The sequence below is a fragment of the Theobroma cacao genome, chromosome 4, assembly GCF_053813885.1.
Source record: "Theobroma cacao isolate CCN51 chromosome 4, ASM5381388v1, whole genome shotgun sequence".
Classification (NCBI taxonomy): domain Eukaryota; kingdom Viridiplantae; phylum Streptophyta; class Magnoliopsida; order Malvales; family Malvaceae; genus Theobroma; species Theobroma cacao.
Window position 1 is genome coordinate 32,746,213 of NC_142642.1, and position 16,313 is coordinate 32,762,525.

At 35.4% G+C, this 16,313-nt stretch overlaps 3 protein-coding genes and 1 pseudogene across 6 annotated transcripts; 2 read left to right on the forward strand and 2 right to left on the reverse strand.

The window, feature by feature from the left end:
• Positions 1-58: 58 nt before the first annotated feature.
• LOC148763306 (putative disease resistance protein RGA1) lies at positions 59-950 on the reverse strand (annotated as a pseudogene).
• On the reverse strand, positions 245-10,090 carry LOC18602335 (ion channel CASTOR-like). Of its 4 annotated transcripts, none has more exons than XM_007033654.3 (13): positions 9,548-10,086; positions 9,381-9,452; positions 8,084-8,689; positions 7,018-7,200; positions 6,293-6,352; positions 6,010-6,213; positions 5,573-5,821; positions 4,476-4,574; positions 4,033-4,227; positions 3,604-3,696; positions 3,028-3,294; positions 1,629-1,887; positions 245-868 (listed from the first exon to the last, which is right to left on the reverse strand). In XM_007033654.3, exons 1-12 carry the CDS (start codon positions 10,004-10,006, stop codon positions 1,669-1,671), a joined length of 2,706 nt encoding a protein of 901 aa, XP_007033716.3. In that variant the 5' UTR covers positions 10,007-10,086; the 3' UTR covers positions 245-868; positions 1,629-1,668. The 4 variants fall into 4 exon arrangements, 3 of the variants coding, with proteins under 3 accessions (XP_007033716.3, XP_007033715.3, XP_017975305.2); XM_007033653.3 differs by lacking the exon at positions 4,476-4,574 and adding an exon at positions 4,633-4,731; XR_016025852.1 differs by lacking the exon at positions 245-868 and adding an exon at positions 2,574-2,711 and having other exon boundaries at positions 1,728-2,473; positions 9,548-10,090.
• Positions 10,091-11,468: 1,378 nt separating this feature from the next.
• LOC18602336 (Transducin/WD40 repeat-like superfamily protein) lies at positions 11,469-14,028 on the forward strand. The gene is made up of 2 exons (XM_018120386.2): positions 11,469-11,594; positions 12,755-14,028. Exon 2 carries the CDS (start codon positions 12,813-12,815, stop codon positions 13,839-13,841), a length of 1,029 nt encoding a protein of 342 aa, XP_017975875.1. The 5' UTR covers positions 11,469-11,594; positions 12,755-12,812; the 3' UTR covers positions 13,842-14,028.
• Positions 14,029-15,113: 1,085 nt separating this feature from the next.
• On the forward strand, positions 15,114-15,998 carry LOC18602337 (uncharacterized). Its single transcript, XM_007033659.3, has one exon. The coding sequence runs from the start codon at positions 15,242-15,244 to the stop codon at positions 15,794-15,796; it is 555 nt and encodes a 184-aa protein (XP_007033721.1). The 5' UTR covers positions 15,114-15,241; the 3' UTR covers positions 15,797-15,998.
• The last annotated feature ends 315 nt before the right edge of the window (positions 15,999-16,313 follow it).

A 16,313-nucleotide genomic window follows, 5' to 3' on the forward strand; every position in this document is an offset into this window, starting at 1 on the left:
CTTTTCCTGTTTGTTTCTTACGATTTAATTTTATATTTTAGCTAGAAATTTAAATGCATTATATGAAATATAATCATCAAAATATTTCATTATATGAAATATTTACAATAGTTCCATTACCCTTTATATCATTAACTCCAGACAAACAGAGCTTTAGGTCGTCGTCCTATTGGTCAACCATTCCACACACCATCAAGAACAAGAAGATGATGTTTCCCTTCAAAGTTTCTCAACTAAAGCAACCTTGTTTTCAAATATTGAGATTTGCTCACCAATAAAATGATCAAAGGATCTGTTTTAAAATCCTTTTGGCATCAAAATTAGCAGACACACACACCCAACAACGTTGCATCAAACTGCCTTGTTACTTCCACATCATTATATACTAGTTTTTCCAAGGTCTGCCATACCTACTAACAGAGAGAAGTAGTTTTGAAACACCACTTTCCCTTCCACGTTTGAGTCATCTAGACAGGAGACTTGTCTCCTCATTTGATCCTCCAACTTCAGGAGTTATGCCTACAGCTAGCTCATCTAAGGTTGGCCAATTTGTCAGGTTAGGGTCATCCAAGGATTTATGAATGTCCTTAAGTTCTTTTAGCCATCTTGAAACGGAACTCATCAAGCACATCATCGGCCTCAGTAGCAACATCTTTGAGCTTTTCCAGCCAAAGCTTCACTGAGTTATCCTTTGTTTGCCTTTCCTCTGCATCTTGCAAGAAAGCTATATATAATTATAGCTAGTGAGTCACCAAGCTTTTCTAGCTCCTCCTTGAAACCCCATGCGAGGTCGATCTGTTCTTTGGTAATTGAAATCACTCGACACAACTCTACTTAACAGCACTGAGAACATCTTCAGCCATTTTTGCTACAATACCCCGAAAAAGTAAACAAGTGTCAGAATAACAAAAACCAAAGAAAGAAGCAAATTTTGCAGTACTGGAAATCATGGCAAGTAGGCAACAGACACTAAACGGTTAAGAGGTTAATCCAAAATTTTATCTATAAAATGGTGCATAAGCAAATCCACAAAGATTTCGGATGATGACTAGTTGACAAGTAAGCATCAGCATCAACCCGCTAAAAGAAATTGGAAAAAAGCAAACGACATAAGGTTTTTATTTTCGGCAATGATAAGTCTTATTGGTTACACAATAAAATATAGTCTTCTCCTTCCTAATGATCAAGATTTAGTACACTAGTGCATGTAAAACATGGGATGTATGCATAGGCTTCTATTGCTATAACTGCAGTCCTAGGACATATTTGAGGTCTAGGAAACATATCGCAAAAGAGAAAAGGAATTCCAACAAAATTTGACTCATATACGGAGGGGCCAAGGACCCTATAAACCATGAGTAACAATAAGGATATGGAATTCATACATATACAGAAGGGAGGAATGATACAAAGGTTGAATATTTGTTTAGGTGAAAACAAAAAATTGGAAGATATGTGGTAAATAGGACACTTTGTAAGCAGCTTGGCTATCGGTTTGATTTCTGATGGAAGGATTCAAGAGTAGATTTTTATCTATTTGCCCAACTGCTGTTATATGTACATCTCAGATTTGTGAACTTTGAGCTGTAAGAAGTTCAATGCTTCAGTGATTTCAAATGAAATCTTACGTGTCAAGGATGTCCTCTTGAAGCATAAAAAGGAACAAACTCATTCCTTCTCTGTGATCACCACAAACACATCCTTCACTGACCACCTTCTTCTCTCACTTTTGGCTGGTGGATTGATAACAGCTCTCTCTGCTCTTGCTAAACGATAACCTATAACAATCTCTCGCCTCTGCCGAGCTCGTAAAATTATTTCATAGAAACTCAATTCTTCACCTTCATGAAGGTAAAGATCTGCATACCTAATATGCAGCTCATTTCCCTGATAAAACCCAAAAAATTCATAAATGATTAACAAGGTTATTGTAATGAGAAGATACATGATAAGTTCTACAAGCAGCAAGAACCTGAATAAACAAAATGGCTGGCAAAGAGTCAACAGTATAAGTTAATGCTTCAAGTGCGATAGAATTGTGCAAATGAGTTCTAATCAAGTGTTGTTATACTGCTTTAAATGGTTTTAGATCCTTCATAGAACAAGACATAACATATAGTCTGAGTGACCTATATATCATTTTCATTATCTTTCAATCCTTTGGATGAACATGCCAATAGTACAAAGCTTAGTCAAGAGGTTGAGAAACCAATTCTTGTCTCTGTAAGTTAATGAAAACAAATGCAGAAGTTTGTTCTTCCCAATCTTTCATGACCTAAACCACATTAAAAAATACATGCAAATACACTAGTGCTTTGTGTAACAATGAAACTCCCTAAATTATATGAGAAAAGTAAAAGCAAAGATAATAATTAATCTAAGCTATTGGAGCATCAAAAATAACAATTATCAGTTATATATCAACACTAGAGATAAAAAGCTTTCCGGGTACAGCATTTCTGCATCTGCAAATCTGTAACATAGGAAAAGCAAAGTTCAGCCAACTTTTTTGGGCAGAAACAGTCCTTCAGTCAAAAGGATAACCAGTTAATGAATATTAGTAAGGTATTAACTTCTGCCTGGACCAAATTGACTCGTATCTTCTTCCCAACCCGGTAGAAAATGGACAAACATCACTCTTACACCTCATCTATAGTGTCATGCTGTCAATTATTACACATTGGTCCTTCCAACTATCTTTGAACCTTGACCTGTATTTTGTAGAAATCACACTCAAAGGTAGTATTTGCTAGTCAAGGCCCACATGACTAGAATTAGAGAAGATGTGGATTTATATATAGAAATAGTGATATCTAATATACAGATTACTTTGTATGACAGAAGAAATACTATTTACACAGACAAATCTCATTCACATGATTTAGAAGCTCCAGGATAACTTTTTCACAAGTTATAAGTTTTTGAAAGGCAACAGCATTAGTGCAGAACCATTTAGCCAAGCTCTTTTCTTGTTTTGTTACTACTTATAAACAAGTCAACATAAAGGTTTCATGAAAGAAAGAGTACCTCTTCTGCAAAGAGCTCTTCCAGTACATCATTTATTTGCCGATCCTCTGCAACCATAGCTAATGCCATACTGACTAGCTCATTTGATAAAACATAATCACTAATCTTTGACATGGATAATAAATTTTTAGTCCTTGGATCCAGAATTTCACTGATTATTACTGATCTATCTGAAGCTTGCTGCATCTCCCCAATCCAGGAACCTTGTGAGAAACTTCCTCTGTGACTGCGTGTTACCATAGCTTCTCTAAACGGAAGACGCTTGGCCTGGCAAAAACAAAATGTGTAAATTACAAAATTTATGGTTGTGAAAGACAGAAAGACTGAAAGTCAATATCTGAAGTAAAGGCGTGTGATATGCTGTCAAGAATATGCCCATCATGACTAATAAGCAAACTTAAAATTTATTCTTATAACTTGTTGATAAGGACCAAGGGGTTCACAAAGAAATTTTCTAATAGTGCGTTATAAACTCGTAAAATGATTGTTCAAAAAGAACAATAATAACTTCTTAAGATAAGCTCAATATCCAATCCATTAAATTAAATTTGACTTAAAGATCAAAACTCAAAGCACCTGAATATCACGAATCAATAGTAATGTGGCAAGAGATCTGGAATCAGCTTGAATGGCTGAATCTTCCACAGATTCATCAGCCAGAATTAGGATCTGTGCAGACCACAAAAATATGTTCAGAAATTAAAGATGGAAAAATATTGTAGAAGCCCTGAAAATTGTCTCTTCATCTATCCCAGTTAAAAAAAAAAAAAAAACAAGGATATAAATGACCTGCTGTGTTTTAATTGACATTTTTAAGGAAACTCATTTAGTAGGATAATAGCCTTCATCTTAAAATTTTCATTATCCAACCTTCATCTAAAATATACATTGTCATGGAAATCTGCTAGGTGGCTGCCATGCCTTCTAACATTTACTGTGATTATTAACTGACATTTCCTTACTGTATGCCGTTATCATAAATACACCAGTGATAGAGATACTTACTGAATCAAAAGATTCCAAGGGAAGACTTTCTAGGTTACGTCGTATAACTGCATTCCCTTCACGATTAACCAGTGTTATATTTACCAATCTTGTGAGGTCCAGACCACCATCAATAAGCTTCTTTTCCCTCTCATTTTCAAGAACCTCATTGAACATCCAGAGTTCTGACCCAGGAGCTAGGAAGGCATCCAAAACCTAAACAAACATGAATGAATATACATTGCTAATGTAGCAAAGAATGAACTGCATTCTCTATTGTGCATCAAAAGCAAAAATATGGAAAGAAAGTCTAGAATTTTATGAAGAAATATTGCAATTAACATTAGATATTGAGTGACAATATCATAGAGAAATTCTGAAACATCAATCACCACAGTTTACACAGTGGGAACTGCAGTCAAGAAGCACTTGGCAGCATCATTGTAGATCCCTTGTAATATTACCATAATCATGTCTTCTATATCCCGTCGCCAACCACAAAGAAGTATTTTTTCTGTCGACTTTGGGACAATAAAGTCTCTGGGTAAATTTCCTCTCCATACCTGCAGCATTCAGCCGAAGAGAAAAAGGAATTAGGAGCTTCAATTAGAAAGAACGTACCACAATCATATCATCAATGTCTCTCCTCCATCCACACAGTAGAATCTTCTGGGGCTTTCTTGCTGGTCGAGCAATGTGCATGAATGATGCTTCTTTGACCTGAATGACCAAATTGATTATATTTTTGTAAGTTGTTTTAACTATGGTATGCCCTACTATCTCATCATGGGCATCATCCTATTGTGCCAAACCAGAACAGCTTCTCTTTCATGAATCAAAACCTAAACGTGGTCCGCTCCCTTTACATTCCTACTTTATTTCACTCAATTTTTTAGACTATTCCATAATTATAGCAACAAACTCTTTATCACATTACACTGAGAGCGAACATAGTGAAAGAGAAACAACCAATTGGCATTCTCTCCAATATTTTATCCAAGTTCTTCACTAGTTTCTTGTGTCATCATTGATTATGTTGACTGCAGAACATAGCAATGGCAAGTATTTTATAGTAATAAAAGAAAGGTCATTGTTGCAGTATTCTATCACTTCAGCAAGTAAATGGTAAGTGACAAGAAGATCTAACTCTAAGTCTTACTATAGACAAAAGGCAGACAACAAATCTATCATAGACCTACAATTGCATTCATTAAATTGTGCATACCAGTACAGGTCATCAGCTCAATGTACAGATGACCACTTCAGATTGAGACAAATTTACAGAACTAAATGAAAACTGGCTGGAGACCTGATAACGATAAAACCATACTATAATTCTGGCCAAATTGCATGACTGTTTTCTTTCTTCCGCCTATCTGTTTCTGCATTTATTTATTTATTTATTTATTTTATTGATTTCTCCAACTAGTGAGCCTCAATGCAGCCTGACTTGAATAAGGCAAGTATCTGATGCCAGATTGGCCAAATAGAATGACAAACAAAAGGAAAAGGCTAGCAAGAAAGACCAAGAAATTTATTCTGCATTCATAAATGAAATCACCATAGGTAACGTGGCTGGAGCATAGGTGTCATCATCTTCTGCTATAACAAGGACTTCATCGCCTTCTTGTAGAACATATGAGTCATCAGGATTCAGGATAATTTTACCCCCATGGGAAGCAACCTTGACTCCACAAGGAATAGCATCAGGAAAACTGATCAATACATCCTCAAATTGCATACCATCCAACTGAGGCCATCTTTTTATGTAGAACTCACAGTTTTCAAAGCCAAGGATATCTTCCCATATCTGTCATAACCAATCCACAATTATTACAAATATAAATGATAAGGAAGCACTGATAGGGCTGAATACCAAAATAATAAAAAGAAAGAAAATTAAGTCCAAAAAGATCAACAAGGAACATCAACGTTCACACTGCTGCAAGTGCAATATCACTGAACATAGTTCTCATGGTAAAAATTGCATAACCCAACCTGTGCAAGTCCTGGCTGCCGTGCACATTGAATCATTAAGCGCCCAATAACATCATGAGCTACAACAGTCTCAACAAGTTCTCCACCAACAAGTTTAACAAGAACCTCGTTGTCAAGATCACTTAGTTCCACCACAATATGCCCTCTTAGCCCTTCCTTTACTCCTGTCAAACTTAAGACTGTTCTCAAAGCACGAGCATCACTCTGCAATAGACCATCAATAAGAGTGAGCACCTGTCATCCAATATCACAGATACATCACATTAACACATCTGCTTAAGACCTGGTCAGCATTTCCATCTTCAGCAAGGACAATAATTGAACGGGCCTTGGATACAGATACCTAAAAGAATTGGCATGTCAGCATAACAATTAGTGGCACCAACATGTACAAACACTTTCAGCATTAGATATCGTCAACCAGCAGAGAAAATATTTCCCTGATCGTGTAGCACAATGTATAGGTGAATCTAAAGCAAAGTGAAGGTGCAGCAATCACTCTGAAGCACCAGAATTGACACAGAAACCTAGGCAAGTTGATTACAAATCTAGAACAAGGTTGACAAAGAACTTGATCTACTTCTGCTACCAACATGTACCCATTTCCTTTAATTTCTGTGGTTTATAAAAGCGAGAGACTAGTAAAACACTGTTCAAAGGGAAAAATGTGCAAATCAGTCCACATAAATCTCAATGATATGAAGAATGCAATTATAATAGCTAAGCTTGGTTACAAAGCTTACAACATCCTTAGGCTTCTAGAAATTGCTTCAAATTAATGAGATATTCTGTAACTTAAAATGAGGGATAGATATTCACTGGCTCAATCACAGAAACCATTTTGATATCAATTAAAATCGCCATCCCTGTTTCCTCAACTGCATTACCTGATTCAGTTTTTTATTTTTAATTACTTTAAGAGATTTGAATCAGTTAAATCTGATAGCTCAGCTTTTCAGTGGAGGGTAACTTATTTTGACATATGAATGGAGAAGAAAAGAACCATACTTTTTTAAGGTCAGCCAGAATCAGAGGGCTACCGCTTCTGCATATCACAGATGTCCCTCTGAAATCAAACTCCATTTTAGCAATATCAAGCTCCATCTCCTCCTTGTCCCGTTCAGCCATCACTACGACAATCCCTCCACCCAAACTCTCATTAGCTATGGCAAGTTGGTTGAGCAATGAACCCTGCATCACAACAAAATAATCACAATATAGGGCACAACAGCATAAAAAGCTTCCATACATGCCAATATTGTATCTGAAAAAACTTATAGAGATATCCCAAGTTACCAAAGTGGAATAGGACAATTTTGGCAATAGCTACAAAAAGGCCAAACCCTCTTATTGTGAAGTCAGAAGGATAATTATAACCCAAACACTAAATCACGCAGTAAGCCTTGGGTCTTGCATAGAGTACATGCATATGCAAATTCATATATACGTATAATGTAGAACAAGAATGTGGAAACAGATAGATAGAAATCATAGTAGGGAAATTCAGAAAGACAGAAAAGACTAGGGAGAAATTAAAAACTAGGGAGGGAAAACCAGAGAATTAGATACAAATAATAAACAAAAATGGAAACAGAGGGAATCAATAGAGTGGAAATCTGAAACTCAATATTCCAAAACCTCAATATCATCATTCAAAACTAGTGAAACTGAAACAACATGGGTACTTATAAGCTAAACCCTAAACCCTAATAGCAAAATATCAAATATAACCCTAACTGCCTTAATAATTACCTAAATACTGAAAATTCGAATTGAACACATAAAACACAGGAAAATAATTAAATGAAATCCTAAATAATTTTTAATTGTTCAATCAACTTCTCTTTATCCTGTATCACCATGTGTGTGTATATATCATCAAAAATGTATAATAGGTATGCACATGGTGTAAGTATATGTAAAGGTTCTAATGCTAGAATGTTTAGCCTCTATTATGGGGGAAATAGATAATATATAGTAGCTCATTCCCATCAGCCAATAAGCACAAAATTAAATATATAAAACCCAAATGAAGAGTCATAACCATAGATAAATTATGGAATCAAAAGTTTACCAATTTATCACTCCATCCAAGAATTAGAGTGTGGTTTTGCTCAACAACCTCACTTCTTCCTTTCCTCAACGAATCAAACTTCTCAGAAATTGCATCAGAAACAAGCCCGAGCATCATTGCAAATATAAGCATCCCACCAAAGCTAATAGAAACAGAAGCTAATCTGGGACCGATACCTTCAGAGTTGGCATGGTTACCTGAATCAGCAACAAAAGTCCAAGATAACCAAAGGCAATCTGCTAAGCTATCATCAGTGACGCCAAAGAGTGCCAAACCTCCGAGACAAATAAGCATTAGAGTAGCAACCAATAAAGCAAGTGGCTTAGCATATGGATGAACTGATAAAAAGACATCTACCCGATATTCAAGTTGCTTATTAAGAGAAACCTTTTCAGAAGAGTTTTCTGAGGATCTCAACTTAGATACATGGTCAATATACTTGAAAATAAAAATAGGTATGGATAGCAGCGCGAGTGAGACAATCAGAGCTAGAATCTTTAAGCCTTTACTTGAAAGATGATCACTCTCTTGCAACATAGTATTAGTATCTACAGAGTCCAACAAATTGCAAGCTTGTAATCTGATATTCAGATTCGAAATTTGGTCCTACACGCAAGAAATAATTTTCAGTTAGCAAGTTTTCTCACATGAACTTACTCAAATATTATTACATAAATAAATCAACCCTAGATTTGATAGATGTTCAAAAAAGTATTCATGAACAAGCTTAATTATCACCATTATTTTCCTGTAACTTAGAGAAATGAATTAGGCTTCCTCCCAATGGTAGAAAACTAAGGTATCATTTGGTTGTTACTTTTGGAAGGAAAAAGAAAAAAATGCATTTCCATACAAAAGCAAATACTACTAATACTTTTATATAATTAGAAATTAAATTTTTGTGGGTAAAAAATGGATTATTTATCTTTTATATGACATAATTAAATTGAATGTGTGTTATATTTTCTATTCACTTCATTTAATCAATTACACCATTGCATCATAGCAACTTTTCCTGGTAAAAAAGAAAAGCAAAAAGCAACAACCAAATACAGCCCCAGTTAATCATTTACAAATGAATCAAGCATGCATGAACTTTTAAAAAGTTCAGTAAGCGGCTGTAAACTCTTTAAAGTATAAAAATTTTGATCAAAATGAAAAATGAACTGAATCACGGGACCAAAAAAAAAAACATGTGCATAGACCAATAACTATACAACTAACAAACATGGCCACTAAACTAAGCATAAAATATGATCAGCTTTGTAGGGAAAGGCAGCATAAATATTGAATGTACCTGCAATTCGATGACTCGGTTATGTAAAGAGAAATTCTTGTGGACCAAAGAACCAAAAGCTGTGATTAAAATCTGTAAAGCAAAGCAGACAAAAACTATAAGAAAATCAAAAGGAAAAAGAAGAGTTTTTAATTTTTGAGAGAGAAAGTGGGGAAAAAAGAGCATACAGCTATAGAAAACGCCATCTGCCACCGGACTTTGATCCGTTGACAGGCAATCCGGATACCCATTTCACCGGACGCCGTTTTGTCACTCAAAACGTTTTGTTTTCCACCCGAGACGGCATTAGAAACGCCCCGTTTCTGCTCCAAAATGGCGCCGTCTTCTTCTTGTTTCGACGATTTCTCGCTCCTACGAGTGAAGTCGACTCTGCGGCGAATCCGACTGTACTTGCGGTCTCCATAGGGGGCGGAATCGGACAACGAAACGCTTCGAAACGTCGGCGTTTTAGAAGGCTTCCAATCAGGAGGAGAAGGGGGGGAATGCCTGGGGATTGTGGTCCACCTTCGGGGGTAATTTGGGGATTGTGAAGGGTTGGAAGTGGAGTGGATGAAGGAAGGGGAAGGGAAGAACCAGTCCCTGCTGGAGGAAGGAGAGGATTCTGAATCATGGGACATAGATGGCATAACAGGAAATGATTTGGGGTGTTTTTATGAAAATCATGGACCCTTTTTTTGGGGGTGGGGGGGTGTTTGGGATTAGTAGGAACCTGAAGATCGGCATTAGTCAGGTACCACTTTGGATTAGTTGTGTAAATATTAAATAATCAAAATTGTTTTCAGTGATAGTGAAATGCATTGACTCCTTAAATAGCAATTTAAATAAGGATTTTTTTATAATAATAACAATAATAAAGCAAATACCTACCCCTTTTTGTACATATTAGTTTTATTCATATTTTTAAATTGCATTTATATTACATTACATTATATTTTTCTATAAAAATTTAAGAATAAAAATTCCTTATTTTAACGTCAAATAACCACTTATCTCTTATATATGATTAACTCTCCTAATTTTATATTCATGTGGTATAGAGTTACACAGCCTTTTTATTTTCAATTTCAAATGCAAAACATTTAAAATTGATTCTTAAACTCTAATTATTGGACTATTATTCCTTAAACTCTCTAACGACAAGCTTGCATAATAAATTTTCCAACTCATTTTCAATGGACTAATAAATAAAATCATTTTCATTGTGAAAATAGATTCAAAGATGGAAACCATTGTTTGTGATAGATACTTTGTTTGTCACCTTACCACAAGTTCTAATATTAGAAAAGAATTGTTTAATAATAATATTAGTTATTATTATTTTTAGTTTTAGAATGAGATTCGAATTTATGTGTGTTTAACATTTAGTCATATACTTTGATGCATGACTAATACTTGCATTAAAATAAAAAAAAAACATATTTAGATAAGTAATCCCTTTCTTAATCATACACGTTCCTTAACACATAATAAATAATGTCACGCTAGAATGTGAGCACATCTTTCTTTTCATTTGATACATATAATTTTAAGTAATACAAAAGAGATAATTCACACTCGTCCTATGAACCTTACGTAACTCAGCTTAAGATTTAAAGTTGTGAATTTAATTTGTGAGCTAACAATATATAATCTTAATTTGTCATATATGATAATTGTATCATTTTCAACAAATACTTTATATTAGTATATAAAAGAAAGGGTAAAATGAGATTAAGTGCCTTAAATAAAATCTTAATTGATATATCTCACTCGTCAATATTACAAAGACTTAAATATACAATTAGAGATATTAACGGATTGGTTTTTTACGAGTATTCACGGTACTCAAACTTTATGAGATTTGAAATAAGTTCGGATAAGATTTTTAATATTTGTTTCAGGTTCAAGTATCATTTATATACAATAAAGAAAATTTTGACTAAACCCTTTAATTGGATACTTCAATTTTTATTATGTAAGTTAATTAATTTCAAACAATAATACTCCATAAAAATAATTCTTGTTGTAATAAATTATTAAGGTATATATTAAATGGGTCAATAAACTTAAATTTTATTCGACCACAGTGTCTCAGCCCAAGTTATTGGGCCTGTTAATATTTTGGCTTTTTCGCCAGCAGGCCACTCCTGCACTAAGTCTAAACCCTTGTTCCATCTTCCAAATTCAGCATTTCTTTCACTCTCGGCGACGGACGGTGACCTCGAGACATCAAAGGTTAGTCCTATCTCTCTCCCTTTCGTTTCTTCTATCCCTCTTTGCTAATTCCTATTTCCATGGTCAAGGCGCCCTCGCTTCCATGGCTGCGGTGTTATCCCCTTTTTTTCTGTTTATTATTATCATTATTCTTTACTTTTGATTTCGAATATCTCGTATCTTATCTACTTGGGTTGAGTAATCTGAATAGTTGAGTTTAGATTTGGGGTTTTCTTTTTTTAAATTTTTAGCTTGTTGTAGTCAAATTTCAGATCCACGCGGTGAGCAAAGTTTGTTTTATAAGTTGCACGCTTAACGATCATCGTTTAGGTAGTAATGGATATAGGGTTTAGTTGCGTGTCAGTACTTTTTTTTTTTTTTTCTTTTTTTAAATAAAGTGGAGTGTTTGTGGGATTCGAATCCAGCTTCTCTAGCAGGAGATATGTTCCTTTACAATTGAATCAAAAGCTGAGGTGGGGTGCATGGATTTGTTTTTTGCCTTTTTAAGTGAACTTACTGTTTTTCGTTATTTAAATTAAAATTTTTTACTTAGCATATTTGTTTTCAGTTAAGAATTCAGTAGAGTAATTTGCCTAGATTTCCATTAAAAAAACGTCATGAGTTAAAGTTGATGGCTCACCATTGTGAATTTAAATCAAGGTGAATTGAATCAGTAATTTTACAATATGACATAATTTTCTTAGGGAATCTAATAAACTCCGCATATGGAATTTCACCTAAATTGTACCCTTTGATTTATCAGCTTGTATTTGGTTTAAATTCTTTACTGCCCTTTTTGCATTTATGCTCCCTGTTTGGCCTAGTTCATTGGTTTGTTCAAAAACAAAGTTAAATGTATTTTAGTTTTTAATGTGATTGACACATCAGTATGCATATTTGCACATGTCATGTTCTTCCAATTGGTTGAATTGAATTGTGTTGATGGCATGTATATGTTATCTTCTTTTTTGTTTACACTCTTATCCACTTATTGGAAGTCCAGTTGTGATGTTAGTTTGGGCATGCTGGGAAGAGGGATAGGATCTCTTGTCAATAGATTTTCTTGTTCAATTTGCATTTTGAATAGCAATGCCTAGACCTGCCTTGGATGTGCCTATGCTATCTAGATATACTCATTTGTTTTTACCAAATTTTTTATTTTCTATAATGTTGTATCTCAGGTTGTTTCTCAGAGAAGTATATTTTTCTACTTGTCGAATACTAAGCTGAGGTTAGAAGATGGAAATTGTTACGAGGGAAAGTGAAAATGCTTTGTCAGGTCCAAGGCCAATGGAGTGGTCTACTGTTCCATATGCTCCTCAAGGACCAGATAGAAATGGAAACAAACGCACATCAAGTCTGGAATCACCAATAATGTTGCTGACGGGGCATCAGAGTGCTATATATACAATGAAGTTCAATCCAACTGGGACTGTTGTTGCATCTGGATCGCATGACAGAGAAATTTTTCTGTGGAATGTCCATGGAGACTGCAAAAACTTCATGGTTCTAAAGGGGCACAAGAATGCAGTTTTGGATCTTCATTGGACCACTGATGGATCCCAGATAATATCAGCTAGCCCTGACAAAACTTTGAGAGCATGGGATGTTGAAACAGGAAAACAAATAAAAAAGATGGCAGAGCACTCTTCTTTTGTGAATTCATGCTGTCCATCACGGAGAGGGCCACCTCTTGTTGTTAGTGGATCTGATGATGGAACTGCTAAACTTTGGGATATGCGTCAGAGAGGTGCCATCCAAACATTTCCTGATAAATACCAAATTACTGCAGTTAGTTTCTCTGATGCCTCAGATAAGATCTTTACAGGTGGTATTGACAATGATGTTAAGCTTTGGGACCTGCGTAAAGGTGAAGTAACCATGACACTTCAAGGTCATCAAGACATGATAACAGGAATGAGTTTGAGTCCTGATGGTTCCTATCTTCTCACCAACGGTATGGATTGTAAACTCTGCATATGGGATATGCGCCCTTATGCGCCACAGAATCGCTGTGTAAAAATTTTGGAAGGGCACCAACACAATTTTGAAAAGAACTTGTTGAAATGTGGCTGGTCACCTGATGGAAGCAAGGTCACAGCTGGTAGTTCAGATAGGATGGTGTACATATGGGATACGACAACTCGACGCATCTTGTATAAGCTTCCTGGCCACGCAGGATCCGTGAATGAAAGTGTCTTCCATCCTAATGAACCTATCATTGGCTCATGCAGTAGCGATAAACAGATTTATCTAGGGGAGATCTGAACTGCGCTGGCATTTGCCACTTGCTTCCAAATTGATAGTTAATGATTGGAAGACTAATCTTGGGAGATTCTTGATGTCCTACGTAGGCCTCGGGAAAGTTGTATTCATTCTCTGTAGTTTTTAAGCTGAACTTGACATCTTTATTGACTGTGTAATACATTTTGTTCAAAATCCTTACATTTACAGATATTGGTAGGGTACGGTCATACAATTAGGGAACTGCAATCATCTATTCAAACAGGGTTTGCAATCTTCCAGCTCCTTTGAGAATTGACTTTGGATTAGGAATACTAAAGGTAAGTTCTGAGCCTTTGATAAACAAAGTTTTGGTCTAAGGTTCTTTCATGGCCTAAATCATATTAGGGAAATTAGACCTTTGAACTCTGCCTTGGCAACTTAAAGACTCCAAAATTAACCTAAGGAGTGTTTATTTCATCGTTATGGGTTTTGTTTTTCAAAGCGGCTCGTACTTTATTTTCTCAACGATTTGTGGGTCTCTAGCCTGTTGAGAAGATTTACGTTTTATCCCCAAATTTTTTAAATTATTTGAACCAAGTCCTCGATGTTATTGAACATGGTAGCAATGTGGCCCTCCCGCTAGTTTGATTTGCTAACTAAGAGTCCAAGACAAATGAATATTTACATGTAGGCATTGATTGAACTTAGGGTGTGTTTGATAAACACTTCAAAATTTACAAATGATTTATTTATTTTTTTCAATTTTAAAAACCACTTAATGGAAGATTAACCATTTATTCTTTACTCTTTAGCTATTATCAATGCAAAATACCTACAAAATCATATTTTTCTTTTACAATGGATTCAATAAAAAAGACTTACTTATCATTTAATTTCAGTAACGTATCAAACAATCTTTATATCATAAATTCAGTATTTAAATTTTTCAAAATTAAAAGTGTTGAATCTTTTTTGAGTTGATCAAACAGAACCTTATTTTAACAGAATAATTAATTGGAATTTTGGTACATCATAGATATTGAATAGTGTACTCTCTATTGACCTTGGGTAACCCAGCTAGCCTTTTTTAGTTCTTTTGTTCTGCTATAAAGAAAAGACAGGTTGTCCCGTGTCTGTTTTCTAATCGTTGTTGAAGCACTTTCTGATTAGCCAAAGAGCCTAAAACTAGCCGTTACAAGCTTTAAGTTTTATCTTTTAAATACAAAGCGGCCTCTCTCAACGGTCACTTTTCCAGCTTGCCCACTCGAAAATTCGAACGTTGACTCCAACCTCACCACCTTATATAGTCTCCTCCAATAGCTTTCTTTCTACAACAAACCATCAATCTCTTCCGGGAACAAAATTTCAAACCCGAAATTTTGCTTCAAAGGATCATCTCTTTCTTTTTGTTTTCATCTGATTCGATTCCAAGCTCTCTTCAAATGGGTCTCTCAGTTGAGAATTCTGTAACACAATCTCACAGCCGCACCCACAAAATCTTCCTTATCAGCAACTACATCCTCTTGGGAGCAGCCTCGAGTTGCATCTTCCTCACCCTCTCCCTCCGCCTCTTACCTTCCCTCTGCGGCTTCTTCCTTATCCTCCTCCACATCATCACCATAGTCGGCGCCGTCTCCGGCTGCTCCGTGGCCACATCCGGATCAAACAAACGCTACGCGGCTCACATGGTGGCGATGGTGCTGACATCCATATTCCAGGGCTCTGTTTCAGTGCTTATCTTGACCAGAACAACTGATTTCTTGGGCTACTTGAAGTCTTACGTAAGGGAAGAAGATGGGGTTGTGATATTGAAGTTGGCTGGTGGGTTGTGTGTGGCTGTTTTTTGCTTGGAATGGGTGGTGTTGGGGCTTGCTTTTGTGCTGAGGTACTATGCTTTTGTGGAAGGCCATGGGGTTGGTAGTGGCCAATCAAGTCAGAGGAATGGGAAGGTTCAAGATGAGGATTTGAAGAATTGGCCATGGCCTTTCCAAGTTTAGAGACCTTTCGACAACAAAAAACTTTGATTTTGTTGGGGGAATTCCACTTTAGTATTGTAAAATACTTATTGTAATTTCCTATTCTTGTATTGCTTGTTTTATCTGTTTGTGATCAGATTGGTTATTTGTTTTATTAAGTTCAAGAAATTGTTGATTTGTTTGTAATTTCTTGCTTGAGATCAAGTTTGTTGATTTATTTTCATTTTCTTGATGTATGGGGAAAATGAACTTTTTAAAGAATATTCTATATGATAAATGACTACTCAGTTTGTCAAATAGAATCCCAAAGTAAGGATTTGAGAGGGAAACAAAAAAAAAAAAAAAGGTTCAAGTGAAAAATGTGGAATATGAACAATTGAAAATCCAACTCCTCTATATATTTTTTTCTATTATAAAAATTTTATGTAGTTTAGATAAAAAGTGGGTGTTAATGCTATAGTTCAGATAGTCCAAGAATTGGAAATAGTTGTCTCCCATTCCATAATCTCATAAACATGGCTACCACCTCCCAAGGAAA

What these genes read in the sequence shown, in the direction of transcription:
- LOC18602336 (XM_018120386.2), top strand. Translation starts at nt 12,813, where the DNA reads ATGGAAATTGTTACGAGGGAAAGTGAAAATGCTTTGTCAGGTCCAAGG.
- LOC18602337 (XM_007033659.3), top strand. Translation starts at nt 15,242, where the DNA reads ATGGGTCTCTCAGTTGAGAATTCTGTAACACAATCTCACAGCCGCACC.
- LOC18602335 (XM_007033654.3), bottom strand. Translation starts at nt 10,006, where the DNA reads ATGCCATCTATGTCCCATGATTCAGAATCCTCTCCTTCCTCCAGCAGG. An exon ending in AAGATGGAAATGCTGACCAG is followed by an intron (nt 6,214 to 6,292) that starts GTCTTAAGCAGA and finishes GGTCTATTGCAG; the next exon opens with AGTGATGCTCGTGCTTTGAG. An exon ending in CCTTGGAATCTTTTGATTCA is followed by an intron (nt 3,697 to 4,032) that starts GTAAGTATCTCT and finishes TGGTCTGCACAG; the next exon opens with ATCCTAATTCTGGCTGATGA.